Genomic DNA, 17,817 nt, shown 5'->3' with positions numbered 1-17,817 from the left:
TTGTAAAATATATTAAATATTTGGGAAATCACTGTAAAATCTTTGCAAAATATCTGGAATTTTCGTGAAATCATTAGGAAACCATTGAAATCTTTGTGAAATCTTTGCGAAATCATTGAAATCATTATAAAATCTTTTAAATATTTGGGAAATCATGAAAATATTTGTGAAATCTTTGAAAATTCTTTGCAAAATACTTAAATTCATTGTGAAATTATTAAGATCGTTTTCAAAATCTTTGGGAAGTCATTGAAATATTTATCTTTTTATAATCTATCTAAAATATTTGTGAAATAATTGAAGTCTTTCTTGAACCAGTTCAGTTCATGTTGGAAATATTTAGTGATATTTGTGAAGTCAATGAAATCTTTGGGAAATCATTGAAACTTATTTGAAAAGTTTGCAAAATATTCGACATTTTGGTTCAATCTTTTGAATCTATCTGAAATCTTTGTGAAATAATATAAGTCTTTGTGAAATATATGTAATCTATCTGAAATCCTTGCTAAGTGTTTAAAAGCATTAGAATTTTTGGAAAATCATTGAAATATTTGTGAAATATTTGTACAATCTTTGCGAAATATTTGAAATCTTTGTGAAATCGGCAGGAAACCATTGAAATCTATCTGAAATCTTTGCAAAACATTTGAAATCTTTGTGAAATCATTAGGAAATCATTGAACTCTTGATTTAATCTTTGAAATCTATGTGACACCTTTGTGAAATATTTTTAATCTATCCGAAATATGCGAAAGATTTGAAATCTCCAGTCAATCGTTGAAATCTATGCGAAATCTTTGTGAAATCTTTCGGAACCTATTGAAATCTTATACATTTTTGTATAGTCTTTGGGAATTCTTTAAAAATCTTTGCGAAATATTTAAAATATTTTTTAAACAAACGGTGATATTTGTAACATTATTAAAAGCATTGTGAAATATTTGAGAAATGGTTTAAGTTCTTGTCAAGTAATTTAAATATATAAAAAATCATTGAAATCTTTGTGAAATCATTAAACCTTGCGAAATATTGGAATTCATTGTGAAATTTTTCGGAAATCATTGAAATCCTTGTAAAGTCTTTATGAAATCTTTGAAATCTATCCGAAATCTTTGTGAAATGATAGAGGTATCTGTGAAACCTTTAAAATCGTTCTGAAATATTTGCAAAATATTCGAAATCTTTGAGAAACCATTAAAATCTTTGTGAAATCTTTGTAAAATCTTTGAGAATTTTCTCAAAATGTTTTAGAAATATTTGAAATCTTTCTAAAATCAGTAGGAAATCATTTAACTCTTGATTTAATCTTTAAAATCTTTGTGAAATAATGGAAGTCTTTGTGAAATATTAAAAATAGTAGAATCCTCAACCAGAACAGATTAATTTTTAACTAAACCGCTGCGTTTTTAACTAAAAAAGATGACATTTCTACTAAAACAGATGAATTTTCAAATTAAATATGAATTTTAAACAAAAAAGTTGATTTTCTACCAAAGAAACAAAATTTAAGTAAAATTGTTGAATTTTCAACGCTAAAAAGACGAATTTTTCACAAAAAAGTATAAATTTTCAACCAAAAAATTTGAGTTTTCAACAAAAAAGATCATTTTCAACCAAATAGTTGAATTTCTACTTATATAGTTACATTTCCAACCCAAAAAGAACAATTTTAAATAGAATAGTTAAATCCAGTAATTTAAGGCTACTTTTACAAAGGAAGAAACACTGTTAATTAATTTTATATTACGAATTAAAAAGAATTAGGCATATTTTCGAAAAAATACAGACGTAAATGACAAGAAAATGTTAACAGTACCTCTCCAAATGTTGGGGCATCCATTGCCCGACATCTCGAAAATCTCGAAGCACAAGTCTTTCCATCAGCAGATAAAACGGCATCATCACTGCAGACGCAATAATAACTTCCTGAAGTGTTGATACAATCGCCAGTGCAGCCACCATTTTTATTTACACACTCATTTATATCCTCGCATTGACTTTTATCCCTGAAACCAAGTAATAAAATGAAACACAGAAAAAATCTGAAAAGCTTCGAAAATATCAGGCTTCACAGTCCCTATCGGATCAAATAAAAGGACCAAAGGGTAGTTTTTGTCACGCTCATAGGGCACTTTTTCGCGCTCAAAAGGTGATAAATTCAGAAAATTTCAGAACGATTCAAGTTACATTCAAAAGAATTCAAATTAATTGGAAAAAATGTTTAAAAAGTCAAAAGAATCTATTGATTTCTGTAAAACTGGAATGAATTTAGATTTATAAAAATCAAAAATATTTAAAACAATTTGAAAAAACTTTATTGAATTCACTAACATTGAAATAAGCTTAGAAAAATGCAAGGGAATTCGAATAATTTGATCAAATGCCTAAGAATATAGGTTGAGTTTAATAGAGTTCAGGAACAATTAAATAAAAACTTTTAAAAATTCAAAAAAAATCACTGAATTCAGTAGAATTGAGTGAGTTTAGAAGGATGCAAATAAACGTTAAAAAATTCAAGATAATTTCAAAAGAATTTAAAAGAATTCAGGATGATTTCCAAAAAATTTTAAATCTTTGAAACCCTAATAATTTCTAACACAAGAAGTGACTAATGAATACAAAAAACTCAAGTTAAATTCAAAAGAATTCAAATCAATTAGAATAATTATAAACATCAAAACAATTTGAATAAAGAAATGACAAGAATAAGATGAAATTCATAAAAAAAGACCAGCTGAATTTAAAAAGAAATCAATTCACTTGAAAACAATTTAAAAATATAGAAAAATTAGATGAATTGTTTAGAATTGAAAGAATTTATAGGAATTCAAAAGGATTTAAAAGGATTTAGAATAAATTAATCAGATTTCCGAGCGAATTCCAGGTGAATTGCATAATTTTTTTGAAAATCTCTTCAAATCTTCTAAATCCTACGAAATCCCTCATTGTTTTGCGAAAAATTCTATGAAATCTATTTTTATATTAAATACCCTTAAAATTATTAAAACCCTTGGAAATCTCTTGAAATCGTTTGAATCTCTTTCAAATGTCTTGGAATCTTTTTGAATACCATAAAATATTTTAGTCTTTGAAAATCTTTAAACTGATGAAATCAATAAAAAAATTCTGGGAATCTTTTAAAATTTCCGAAAATATTTCGAATCCATTTAAATCCCATTAAATTACTAAAATAAAAAAATTACTTTGTCGTCTTTTAAAATAAACTAAAGTATTTAAAATTTTGTAAAATCCTTTGAAATTTTTAAAAAATAGCAAAGGATCAATTAAATTAAAACTTAAAAAAAAAATAAAAAAAGAATTAATTAAATTATCTACAGTAGATTAAATTTAGAGAAATTCAAGTGAATAAAAAAAATGCAAGATAATTTCACAGAATCTAGGATAAATTAATAAGAATTCAGGCTAAATTCCAAATCTTTAAACCCTTACAAAGTACCTTACTTCTAATGAATAAATTTTTTTTTAATTATCTGAAAATTTTTGCAAACTATTTGAAGTCATTGTGAAATCTTTGTGAAATCATTGAAATCCTTAACTCCTGAATAAATTCTTTAAAATACACTAAAGTATTATTAAAATACATTAAGAATATTAAAATCATTAAAATCATTGAAATCCAAGGAAATCTTATAAAATAACACAAAATATTTTTTAGTATTTGGAAACCTCATACGTCCTATAAAATCGTTCCGTATCTTCAGAAATTCTAGAAAATTATTTCCCTTTAAATATTTCAAAATCTTTAAAATCACTTCAAGTTTATAAAAATTGTCTACAAAAAATGGTTTAGAATCTTTTAAAACTCCCTAAAGTACTTTAAATTAAAAGCCCCTGAAAATGTCTTAGATATTTTAAAAATACCCTGAAATCTAACAAATTCCTTCAAATGATTGATATGGTTTAAAAATTTCTCTGAATCTTTATAAATACCTTTGAATCTATCAAAGAATTCGAGATAATTCAAAAATAGGTATAGAACTGAAATGAATAGTGATTAAATTAAAGTTTTTTTAAAGAATTTCAGTTAAGAAAATTAAGATTCTAGTAAAATGATGAATCTTCGACCAAAAATATTAATTTTCTAAACAGTTCAATTTTGAACTAAAAAATATAAATTAAAAAAAATGCTACTAAAATGCTGAATCTTTAAGCAAAAAGATGAATTTTTAAACCAAAAGATGATTTATCAACTAAAAAGATCAATTTTCGACCAAAAAAAATCAATTTGAACGAAAATTAGGCATTTTTTCTACAAAAGAATTAACTTTTAACAAAATTGTTGAACTTCTAATAAAAAAAAATTTCTACGAAAAAAAGGAATTTTCAACAAATTGTATGAATTTTCAACTAGAATGATAAATTTTCTACCCGAAAAGGCAAATTTTCAATGTAAAAATGGTCAATGTATTAATGCATTACATTAACAGTTTTTAAATCCCTTAAAATCATTGACATCCAAGGAAATCTTATAAAATTATTTATCCTAAAATATTTCAGAAGCTTCAAAATTACTTCAAAATTATAAAATAAGTAAAAAAATGCGTTAGAATCTTTTAAAATTCGCTAAAATACTTAAAATTAAAAGCTCCTCAAAATGCCTGAGAAGTTTTAAAAATTCTCTAAATTTTTTTTTAATTTCTCGGAATCTTTATAAATACCCCGACATTTTTCAAAGAATTCGAGATAAGTCAAAAATAGGCCAAAACCCTGAAACTAATAGTGATTAAATTAAATTAAAAAAAAAAAATTCAGTTAAGAAAATTAATTCCCTACTAAAATGATGAATCTTTAACCAAAAAGATTAATTTTCTAAACAGTTCAATTTTAAACTGAAAAATATTAATTAAAAAAAGGTGAATAAAACGTTAAATTTTCAACCAAAAAGATGAATTTTAAAACCAATAGATGATTTATCAACTAAAAAGATCAATTTTCGACCAAAAAGATCAAGTTGAACGAAAATTATAAATTTTTTCTACACAAAAAAAATTTTTTTAACAAAATCGTTGAACTTCTAACAAAAAAAAAACTAATAAATTTCTTACCAAAAAGCATGAATCTTTAACAAATTGTATGAATTTTCAACTAGAAAGATAAATTTTCTACCAAAAAATACAAATTTTCAATGTAAAAATACATTGGGAGTTTTAAAATTCCTTAAAATCATTGAAATCTAAGGAAATCTTATAAAATTATCGATCCTAAAATATTTCAGAAGCTTTAAAATCACTTCAAATTGATGAAATCAGTAGAAAAATACCTTGGAATCTTTTAAAATTCCCTAAAATACTCTAAATTAAAAGCTCCTGAAAATGCCTTAGAATTTTTAAAAATATCTTAAAATATTAAAAATTTCTTCAAATTATTGAAATGTTTTAAAAATTTCTCGGGATCTTTATAAATACCCTAAAATATTTCAAAGAGTTAAACACAATTCAAACATAAGCGAAAGACCTGAAACTAATAGTGATTAACCCACGAATTAATTAATTTAATAAAAAGAGGCTAATATGATATTTTCACTTGAAAAAGAGATTAATAGTGCTATAAGGACATTATCTCAATATAGGGTACGATAGGAAAAATAGGGGCCGGTCTGTGAGGCCTGGAATACAAATTACTTTAAAAAAAAAATTACCTCGGATTCAGGGTATAACCGGGTTTGCAACTGCAGATATAAGACCCGATCGTATTGACACAGTCCTGAGGACATCCAGCATTATTCCTCTCACATTCATTGATATCTACAAATTGAAAAATATGATTTTTTTCAAGCACCGTTTTTTTCGCACTCGTCGATATCTGCAGAAAGTTTCATTGAAATTTAATTGCGCGGATTTAAATAATTTTTTTGAGGATTTAAAAAGTTTTATTTTATTTTTTTAATTTAAAATAAATTTCTTTATATTTCGTAAATTACAAATAATTTTTTAAATATTCAGTTACAAGAATTAATATTTTAAACCGACATTTTTTTGAACAAATTAGATAGATTTTCCATAAAAAAACTGAACTTTCAATGAAAATGATGAATCTTTAATAAAAAAAAATTACTTTCCACCAAATAGGTCAGTTTTCAATAAAGAGATTTTTTTAAACAAAAAGATTATTTTTCAACAAAACACATGCATTTTTAACTAAAAAAGATCAATTTTCAACCAAAAAAGAAAATAGTTAAATTTGCATTTAAGAAAATTAATTTTCTACTAAAATGATTAATCTTGAACCAAAAAGATTAATTTTCTAAATAATTCAATGATGGCGAATAGAGCAGCGGGCTTGGGTAGAGAGGAAGAAGGGCCATATGGTGTGGATAGGGAGAGACAGGTTATGGATAAACTTAGAGGAATGGTGCTGGGATGAAGAATTAAAAGAATTAAAGAAAAAAGGAAAAAGTCTTGACAAAGGTAGGGGAAAAAGAGACGAAAAAGAGTCTAGAAATAAATCAGAGGGGTTTCCAAACAGCAAAAGGGAAACAAAGTGAAGAGGAAAGAAGAGGGAAGGGAAGAGAGAAACGTGAAAATAGCTTTCTGGAATGTGTCAGGTTTGAAGAACAAGAATAAAAGATTTTGGGAGGAGTTAGAAAAGTGGGATGTGATTATGGTGAATGATACTTGGGCAGATGAGAAGGACTGGAAGGGAATAAAAAAGCTATTACCGAAAGGTTATTTGTGGACAATGCAAGAAGCAAGAAAAGAACACGTTAAAGGGAGAGGGATGGGTGGCATGGTGTCAGGGATGAAAAAAGAATTAGCAGTAAAAGGGAGAAAAGATGGTGACATGGAGGAAAAGGATGGAACAATGATAAGAAAGATTATAATTGGGAAAGTAGAAATAGCGGTGGTCTGTGTATACTGAAGAAGAGGGAAAGAGGAAGGCTGGAGAGTAATAAGGAGGTAGATGGAGGAAAAGAAGGAAGAATTGGTTTTAATAGGAGGGGACTTAAATGCATGGACTGCCGAACAAGGGGGAGGGTTATGGGATAAAGAAAAGGAGGCATATATAAGGAACTCCAAACATGGAGAGTTGGGCAAGGAGGGGAAGAAGTTACTAGACATGATAGGAGAAACAGGATGGTCTATACACAATGGCTATATGAAAGAAGATGAGGAAGGGGAGATCACATTCATAGGAAAGGGAGCAACAGTAATAGACTACATCTTAGCTGAAGAAAGAATGAGGCATATGATAGGGAGTATGAAGGTAGGGAATGAGATAGGGTCCGAGCATTTCCCGGTCATAGCTACACTAAAAAGGGACGTCAGTAAGCGCGACAGAGGGAGAAAGGAAAAAGGGTGCGAAAGAAACACGAAAATGGGAGTCTGGGGGGTAGATAAATTAAAAGAGTTTGAACAAAAGATGGAAAAGGAGAAGGTTAGGTATGAAAAAGAGGAGGGAATAGACTCGTTAATTAAAAAGTTGAAGGGGTCCATTGAAAAGGTAAAGGATGAGCTGGGTACTAATGAATAAAGAGTAGGAGGAAAGAGAGGCTGGTGGGACGAGGAGTTCTGGGAGAGTAAAGACAGAATAAAAGAGTGTGTGAGCAAATGGAGAAAAGGGGAAATATAGAAGCAGGAGTATAATAGGATGATGAGAAGGGAATAAATCTAATGATGAGAATCTTCGAAGAGTATGTGGGAACAAAAGAGCTGACGGTGAATGTAGATAAGACAAAGGTGATGTGCTTCAGAAATAGAAAGACCAAAATAAATTACGTTTGGAAGATGAACGGACAAAAAGTGGAAATTGTGGAGGTGTTCTGTTACCTAGGTTTATGGTTTGAGGCAGAAGAGGGAAACAAGCTGCAGGCGAGGACAAGAATTGAATGTGCGAGTAAAGTAATGGGCCAAGTATGGAGTATAGCTAAGAGAAGCTTCAAGAACGATTGGAGAATGAGGGTCTGGTTGTCTGATGTTGTAGACAGCATGCATAAGCGATTTCTGAGGTGGATAATGGGGGTCAGCTGAAGTTGCCCAGGATATATATTAAAAGAAGAGTTAAAAAGAGAAAATATGGTTACTAGACAAATTAAGAGAGCCTTGAATTTTAAACAGAAGCTAAAAAGGGGAGAGGGAAGTAGAATTGCACAAGCATTTTTCGGCGAAATTCGGAACAATGAAGCGAACAGTAAAGCGGGAAATTCAAAATGGGAGAAAAAAAGAGAAAAATGAGAAGGGTGTGTAGTATTCGAGAAGGGGTTATGGGGTGGCAGGACATAGAGTTAGAGCTATTAGTTAAACAAGGAGAAGAGAGATGGACAAAGATTATAGATTCGAGGTACAATAGACATTATATGATGGTCAAAGGGTTTACGGTACCAAAATATCTGCAGAAAATAAAAAAGGAAGAAAAATGGAGTGGTTGTACGGTTCAGAATGAGGGAAGGAGTGAGAGCATGCAGATATTGGATGGATAAAGAGGAGAATTCATGGAGAGTATGTGAATACGAAATGGAGTCATGGGCACATGTATTAGAGAGATGTACAGGAGAGGAAGAGGGAGAGTTGAGTTTGGATGAGTGTGTTAGATGGATCTTGGATGGTAGTGGACAGGGAGTGATGTGGATGAAGAAATTGGAAGAAGTAAGCGAAAGCAAGGGAGTAGGGCAGAGCCAAACGTATGATCCTGGAAAGGGACAGTAGAAAGCGAAAATTGTTTTCAATATCGTGGAAAAAGCATTTTTTTATGGTAAGAGGAAACGGAAGCCCTGGAAGCTCGCTCATTTTAAAAATTAATCTCTTTACTGTTACTATTGTTTATCCTACGTAATGCGAAAGAGTAGAATATAAGTAGTAGTTAAGTTAGACTAAGGATGGAATTGTAAAACTATGTACATGGAGAGTGGAAGCCCTCAAACCGGTAAAAGGGAGAGATTAAATACATAAATACAACTAAAAAAGATAATTTTAAAAAAATTGAATAGTTGAATTTTCAGTTGATTAAAAATAAAATAATTTTCAACGAAAACAAACGAAATTTCAACAAAATAGTAAAAATTTCACCACAGAAATAGACGAAAAATATTTAATAAAATAGTTCAGTTTTTTAACAAAAAATAAAATTTAATCCAAAAAAGGAATTTTCTAACACAAAGATTAATGTTCTACCAAAAAAATTAACTTTTGGCAAAATACACCAATTTTTTACCAAATAGTTCAATTTTTCACAATAAAAGCTCACTTTTCAAACAAATGTCGAATAATTAAATTTACATTAAAAAAAAGGAATTATTTTCAATCAAACAAGAAACGAGTTTTCAACCAAATATTGTAACCAAAAGGATTAATTTTTTACTGAAAAACATTAATTTTAACAAAATATATGTATCTTCAGCTAAAAAAATATGTTTTAAAATAAAAATAGAACAGTTAAATTTACAATTTAAAAATTAATTTTTAACCCAAAAAAGATTTTTACACAATTTTGAACAAAAAAAGCCTAATTTTCAACTAATAATTTAATATGTTAATAGTTGTTCATGGAAATTATTTTTAACAAACAAACGAAAAATATTCAATAAAATATATTTCAGTTAAAAAAATAAATTCATCCAAAAAATAAATTTTTCACGAAATAGATGAATTTTTAACCAAAGAAATACATTTTGACAAAAATGATCAATCTTCAAACCAAAACTATTATTTTTCAACTATGAACATTAATTTTTTACAAAATACATGCATTTTCAACCAAATAATATAATTTTTACCTAAAAAGATTAATTTTCAACCAAAGATTTAATAGGTTAAATTTCTAATATTTTAAAGTTTAGTTTTTAATAAACAAAATTTTCATTCAAAAGGTGAATTTTACACGAAATAGTTGAATTTTTAACCAAAGAAATTCATTTTTAATCAAGAATATTAATGTTTCACAAAAAAGACGCATTTTTAACTTAATATATAAATTTTCAACAAAATAGTTGAATGTTCAATCAAAGAAGTGAATTATATACCAGAAAGGTAAACTTTCAACCAAATAAATCAATAATTTTCAACCAAAGAAATACATTTGAACAAAAATTATGAATCTTTCAACCGAAAACATTATTTTTTAACCACGAACATACATTTTTTACAAAATACATGCATTTTCAACAAAATAATATTATTTGTAACTAAAAATGATCAATTTCCAACCAAAGATTTAATATGTTAAATTTTTAATATTTTAAAGTTTCGTTTTTAGCAAATAAAATTTTTATTTAAAAGGTGAATTTTCATCAAAGAAATGAATTATATACCAAAAGGATGAATTTTCAATCCTGAAAAAGACGTACTTCCATCAAAACATGTGAAATTTCAGTTTAAAAAAGTAACTTTCAAACAAAAATTGGAACAGTTTTTTTTTAATATTTATATTTTCATATATTTCATACATTTTTTATATGCTTCTATTTCATGTCATCTTCTTCCTCATTTTATTCTTTAAAATTGTAAAATTGTAAAATTTCGCTTGAACGTCTATTTTAACCAAATAGTTAAATTTTAACCAAAAAATTTCGCTTTTCAACCAAATGTCGACTAATTAAATTTACATTTAAAAAATTAATTTCCAATAAAACAAAAAACGAGTTTTCAACCAAATATTGTAACCAAGAAGATAATTTTTCAACCAAAAAATACTAATTTTAACAAAACACTTGAATGTTCAACTAAAAAAGATCAATTTTCAACTAAAAATAGAACAGTTAAATTTTTAATTAGAACCATTAATTTTTAACAACAAAAAACCGCATTTTTAACCAACTAATTGAATTTTCATAAAAATATCTGAATTTTCAGTAAAAAAAGTAACTTTCAAACAAAAAATGGAATAGTTTTTTTTCAATATTTCTACTTTTATATATTTCATACAGTTTTTATATGTTTCTATTTCATATTACCTTCCTTATTTTATTCTTCAAAATTGTAAAATTGAACAATTTGGTTTTAAAATCGGGCGCGCTTCATCACTGCTGTGGCCGGTTTAACCCTCAAAGTGCATAAATGGTCAATCTCACGGCAAAGTACATCGTGGGTGTTACATACCCCAGCGTTTTTAATCATATATTGTTTAACCCATATTGAATATTTTGTCACAATAAAATTATCCGATATAGTTCAAGGTATCTTTTATAAGGTAGCGTTGATTTCATAGCCATTTATTTATTTGAAGTTTGTAAACAAAATTATTGAAAAAAAGTAAAAAATGAACTTTTTACTTTAAAATGCATAACTCACATAATTTTAATTATTTTAACCTGAAAATTTATGACTATACTTTTGAAATAATGTACTTTCATAAAAAAAATATTGCAACATGCGTATGGTTTATAAGAGTTTGAAAATTTCTTGGGGTATCATACACCCACCATGCACTTTAAGGGTTAATTATAGCAAATAAAAAACAGTGGCAAGTTGTCTCTATGATAGAAAAAGTTGAACAAAATGATCTTACCCACACAAGAAGAGTTCCTCGCTTCATATCCCTCTCTGCAGCTACAGTTGAATGATCCCTTCGTATTAACACAAAAATGCTGACATCCGTGTGATCCCAAACATTCGTCAATATCCAGACATCTCGAAGCATCTTCTTCCATTTTTTTAAACCCTTCCCTACATGAACAAAGCGCCACACCATTCTCATTTCTGCAATCTTGCTCGCATCCTCCATTATCCTCAAGACAAGGATTCAGTTCATAACAAGTCGAGTTGATCTTCCCATAACCAGATGGACAATCACAATAAAATGACCCAACCTCATTCACGCAGAGATGCGAACAACCACCATTATTCACTTCGCATTCATCAAAATCCAAACACTTTTTCTCATCTTCCGATAATCGAAATCCTTTCCCACACTCACAAGAATTAGTCCCATTAATATTCAGACATATATCTGAACATCCTCCATTATTTTCCAAACACTCGTTAATATCCTCACAAGTTTTTAAATCCGAAAGAAGACTGTAACCTTCTGGACATCCGCACTTGAAAGAACCCTCTAAATTTAGACAAAAATCAGAACAGTTCCCGTGATCAACTAAACACTCGTCAATATCCCGGCAAGATTTTCGATCAGTATCGAGATAAAAACCAACCGGACAGACACATTTCCATGATCCGAGGATATTCAGGCACTCGTGAGAGCAATCATCTAGTCCATTTTTGCACTCATCAACGTCTATGCATGTTCTTTCATCAATAGATAATTCGTATCCTTTCGTACAGCCACAGAGGTATCCGCCAATCGTGTTGTTACAGATCTGGGAACATCCGCCATTACTTTCGAGACACTCATCAATATCGAGACAAGTGGATCTGTCCGAATGCAGATAGTGTCCATCATAACAAGTGCAGATGTAGCTTCCGAGGAGATTCAAACAGTCGTGGGAACAATTGTGGCTCGATGAAAGACACTCGTCTAAATCGATACAAGTTTTTTTATCCTCCGGTTGCAGTATGAATCCTGGAGGACACTCGCAATGATATCCACCTTCATGATTGATGCATTTATGAGAGCATCCTGTGTCCACATCGTTCTCGAATTCCTCGCACTCGTCTATATCCTCGCAGGTCTTCAAATCAGCTTTCAATCTGTATCCTGGAGGACAGGAGCAGATAATCGATTGGTTGTCAAAGTTGCATTCATGAGAACAGTTTCCGTTTTCAATTTGACAAGAATCGAATATCAAACAAGTGGAATTATCTTCTGCCAGAGTGTAGCCTTCCTTGCATCGACATTCAGAATTATCATCAGTTAGGATCATTCCTGAAGGACAGGAGCAAAATATGTTTCCATTTTCGTTGTTGCAGAAGTGGGAGCATCCGCCATTGTTGAGTCGACATTCATCGAATTCCTGGCATGTTTTTTCATCATCTCCGAGTCTGTAGTTTTCAGGACAAGAGCACTCGACACCACCATCGATATTATTACAGAAATGGGAACATCCTGCGTTTTCATGACTGCATTCATTTATATCTTCACAGCTTTTGGTATCTGGAGCAATTTTGTAACCCTGGGGACACTGGCAGTAGTAACTTCCTTCGGTATTGACACAACCGTAGGAACAAATGTTAACTTCGTTTCCTTCGATGCATTCATTAATATCCTTGCAAGTTTTGTTGTCATGTAATCCAAATCCTGAGGGACATCTGCATTCTACTTTCAATATCGATTCACTATCTTTGATGCGAATACATTCGTGAGAACAACCGAAATCATCGCATGGATCTGGTTCATTAAAACATGTCTTTTTATCCTCTGCTAATTCAAATCCTTCCAAACACTCGCAGTAATAAGAACCATCTATGTTCAGACATTTCTGAGAACAGACATGGGATCCTTCTTCACATTCGTCAACATCTTTACAAGTTTTTTCATCCTCATCAAGTTCGAATCCCTCCGGACAGCCACATCTTATCTGATCTTCGTCTCTCTCACAAGTATGGGAACATCCATGATCTGAGCAAAGATGATCATCAATACAACTATAACTCCCAGGAATATTAACGCATTGATTACAATTCTCTAGGCCCAGAGAACACTCATCAATATCTTCGCAGGTGAGATTATCAGACTTGAGTTTGTATCCTGGAGAGCAGATTTCTCTACAGATCAAACCATCATCTCCTAATTCATGGCCCGAAGGACACTCGCAAGTATTATTGTTCGTGAAGACACATTTCTTTGAGCAAGATTCATCTTTACAGTGATCTAAAGCAGAACAAGTTACGCGGTCCGCTTCTAGATAAAATCCAGAAGGACATGTGCACTTGTATGATCCATAGAGATTGACACAAGTGTGGGAACAGTCGTAGTCTTCTTCAAAGCACTCGTCCACATCTTCACAACCAGAACCAGATTTTCTGAAACCTTCCGCGCAAAAGGGATCACCACATGTGAGTCCATCACTCAGAAGCTTTAACCCTTGCGGACAGATGCACTCGTAACTTCCTGGAGTATTTATACAATCATGGGAGCAATCGTGCTCGTCTTCTTGGCACTCGTCCAAATCTTGACAAGTCTCTCCATCAGACTCTAATATAAAACCTTTATGACAAGTACATCTATAAGTGTCTTCCTCCTTTAAGCAATTTTGGGTACAGTTCATATTTCCACAGCCAGAATCTTCTTCACAGATTCTGCCTGAGGCATCAAGGCTCCAACCGGAAGGACAAGTGCACTGATAAGTGCCGTGAGAATTGAGACAATCATGGGAGCATCCGTGGATGTTGATTAGACACTCGTCTATGTCCTGGCAAGTTCTCAAATCATCGAGAAGTTCAAATCCTATGGGACAGATGCATCTGTAACTGCCTATTTCATTCCAGCACTGATGAGAACAGTTATGCTGACCTGTTGCACACTCGTTTATGTCCTTGCAGTTCTTCTCATCCTCATTCAAGGACAAGCCTGGAGGACAACTACATTTATAGGATCCGTGCAGATTAACACATTCGTACTCACAACCGTGTTTCTGCAAACATTCGTCAACATCGGTACAATTGAATTTATCTTCTCCTAATTCTAAACCATCAGGACAAGAGCAGATGAAGCTTCCTTCTAAATTAATACAGGAATGGGAACAACGACCTTCTTCGCATTCGTTTATATCAAGGCAAACGACACCATTGGTGTCTAATTCGTATCCTAAAGGACAGACACAATGTGGCCCTTCAGATCCTTCCGCGCATTCATAGGAACATTTAGGAACTAGAGAGGCGCACGATTTTGGGGAAACGGATTCAAGGCAGGTTGTTTTATTTTCTAGGGAAAAACCGCTCGGACATGTGCAGATATATGATCCGTCAGTGTTGTGGCAAGAGTGGGAGCAGATTGAGGGATTTTTGAGACATTCGTTTATGTCTTGACAGGAGACTCCATCATCTTGGATGTCGTATCCGTCATTACAGGTACAGTAGTAGCCACCTAGTTCGTTCACACAGGTGTGCTCACAACCGTGTGGTTCTCCTTCGTCGCCTTCGACGCATTCGTCAATGTCTGAAAGGTAAATTTGGCTTTGGTTGACCAGGAATCGAAATTTTAAGATCGGTGAAAGTATCGAAGGCCAGAGAACGACAAAGGGTCTGTGGCTTAATTTCTCTGGTTAATATTAGAAGGTACGTTTTTTAAACCATATACTTTTAAAAAACCAAATTCAGGGTGACCGTTTTAATCCAAGAAAAAATTCCCGGTTAGAAAACATTTTCCCGGTCGATAAAATTAAAAAAAAAGAACTTAAATCTAAAAAATCTTCCATTTGAAGTAATACAAGATATACAAGAAATTAAACCATTCAAAGTGGAAGTCTTGAATTAACAATTTTTTTAATTGAAGTTTAAACGTTTTTAATAAAATAAACAAATTCGAACTATAAAACTAAATTATTTTGTATTTTAAGTAATAAAAACTGAGCTGTAAATCATTTTAAGCAATTTTAAGCTTGAAATATTGAAAAATGTACGATTAAATTTTGGTTATGAACTGAACACTTCCTAAATTAAAATTTAGATTATTTTCATTTTAAATTGTTTAAAAACTCTTAGAAATCTTCAACATTTATATAAAAATCTTGAAACATCTACATGTTGTTTTATATTTATTTAAATTTTCAATTATTTTTTCATTTTTTTCAGAACTTCTGAATATCTCTTATAGTGATTTGAATCCTTTTAAATTTTTTTCAAATTTTGATCTAAAAAAGAACTTTTAATCAAAAATATTAATTTCCTACGAAAAAAGACGACATTTCAACAAAATTCAAGAATTCTGAACCAAAAAGTTGAATTTTCAACTAAAAAAGAACTTTTAATCAAAAAGATTAATTTACTACCAGACAAGACGAATTTTCAACAAAATTCATAAATTCTCAACCAAAAAGTTGAATTTTTAACTAAAAAAATGAATTTCTAAACAGAAAGATTAATTGATCAAAAAAAAGTCCAGTTTTAACAAAATTCAATCATTCTGAACCAGAAAGCTGACTTTTCAATTAAAATAGAAGAATTTTTAAACAAAAATATTAATTTATTACTAAGAAAAACGAATTTTTAATGACATTTAAGAATAATCAACCAAAAAGTTGAAGTTTTAACTAAAGAAATAAATTTTTAGACAGAAAGATTACTTTCACTACCAAAAAAGACAAATTTTTCACGAAATTCAAGAGTTCTTAACCAAAAAGCAAATTTGACGTTTCAACTAAACAAAATTAATTTTTAAAGAAAAAGAATATTTTATTATCAAGAAAGACGAATTTTTAATAAATTTAAGAATACTCAACCAAAAAGTTTAATTTTCTACTAAAAACATAAATTTTAAATTGAAAGATTATAACTTACCAAAAAAGACGAATATTTAATAAAATTCAAGAATTCTCAACCAAAAATTAAATTTTCAAACTGAAAATTATAAATTTTTAAGCAAAAAGATTAATTACTACCATAAAAGACGAATTTTTATTAAAATTGAGGAATTCTCAACGAAAAAGTTAAATTTTCAAACTAGAAAATATACATTTTTTAACAGAAAGATTAATTTATTACAAAAAAAGACGAATTTTGAATAAAATTCCACAGTTCATAACCAAAAAGCAAAGTTGACGTTTCAACTAAACAAAATGAATTTTTTAACGAAACGATTAATTTATAAGCAAGAAAGACGAATTCTCAATAAAATTTATGAATACTCAACTAAAAAGTTGAACTTTCAACTGAAAACATAAATTTCTTAAAACTAAAAAATTAAATCACCAAAAAATACGGATTTTTAATAAAATTCAAGTATTCTCAACCAAAAAGTTGAATTTTTAACTAAAGAAATGAATTTCTAAACAGAAAGATTAATTGATCACAAAAAAGTCCAGTTTAAACAAAATTCAATAATTCTGAACCAGAAAGCTGACTTTTCAATTAAAATAGAAGAATTTTTAAAGAAAAATATTAATTTATTACTAAGAAAGACGAATTTTTAATAAAATTTAAGAATACTCAACGAAAAAGTTGAATTTTCAAACTAAAAATGATAAACTTTTAAACAAAAAGATTGATTTTCTATCAAAAAGACGAATTTTTGATAAAATTCAAGAGTTCTCAACCAAAAAGTTGAAGTTTTAACTGAAGAAATAAATTTTTGAATAGAAAGATTATTTTTACTACCAAAAAAGACAAATTTTTAACGAAATTCAAGAGTTCTTAACCAAAAAGCAAAGTTGACGCTTCAACTAAACAAAACTAATTTTTAAACAAAAAGATTTTTTTATTACCAAGAAAGACGAATTTTTAATAAAATTTAAGAATACTCAACCAAAAAGTTGAATTTTCAACTGAAAACATAAATTTTTTAACAGAAAGTTTAATTTACTACCAAGAAGACGAATTAAAAAAATTTATGAATACGCAACGAAAAAGTTGAATGTACGACCAAAAAGGATACATTTTTAAACAAAAAGAATAATTTACTACAAAAAATTACGAATTTTTAACAAAATTCAAGAATTCTGAATCAAAAAGTTGAATTTTCAAATAAAAAAGAACTTTTAATCAAAAAATTAATTTACTAGCAGAAAATAGGAATTTTTAACGAATTCAAGAGTTCTTAACCTAAAAGCGAAGTTGACGTTTAAACTAAACAAAACGAATTTTTAAACAAATTAATTTACTACCAAAAAGGACGAATGTTTAATCAAATTGAGGAATTACACAGGCCCACAAAAAAACAAAAGTGTCTGTGCAATTGACCAGACCTGTATATTCTTATATATTTTTCGACGCTGAATCCGAATTTGCAATAAAAAAGTAGGGTCCAGCTACT

General features: G+C 29.6%; 1 protein-coding gene across 1 annotated transcript in view; it reads right to left on the bottom strand.

Annotated features, from left to right (window-relative positions):
• LOC117181076 (fibrillin-1-like) overlaps positions 1-17,817 on the bottom strand; it is a 189,299-nt gene that overhangs the window by 44,027 nt on the left and 127,455 nt on the right. Inside the window, exons 14-16 of the mRNA XM_033373644.1 lie at positions 11,461-15,006; positions 5,660-5,765; positions 1,817-2,006 (exon numbers count right to left, since the gene is read on the bottom strand). Coding sequence (XP_033229535.1) covers positions 1,817-2,006; positions 5,660-5,765; positions 11,461-15,006 — 3,842 coding nt within the window. The remainder of the gene's footprint in view (positions 1-1,816; positions 2,007-5,659; positions 5,766-11,460; positions 15,007-17,817) is intronic.

This window comes from Belonocnema kinseyi, chromosome 10, assembly GCF_010883055.1.
Source record: "Belonocnema kinseyi isolate 2016_QV_RU_SX_M_011 chromosome 10, B_treatae_v1, whole genome shotgun sequence".
NCBI classification, from domain to species: domain Eukaryota; kingdom Metazoa; phylum Arthropoda; class Insecta; order Hymenoptera; family Cynipidae; genus Belonocnema; species Belonocnema kinseyi.
This window is presented reverse-complemented; position numbering and strand designations above follow the sequence as displayed.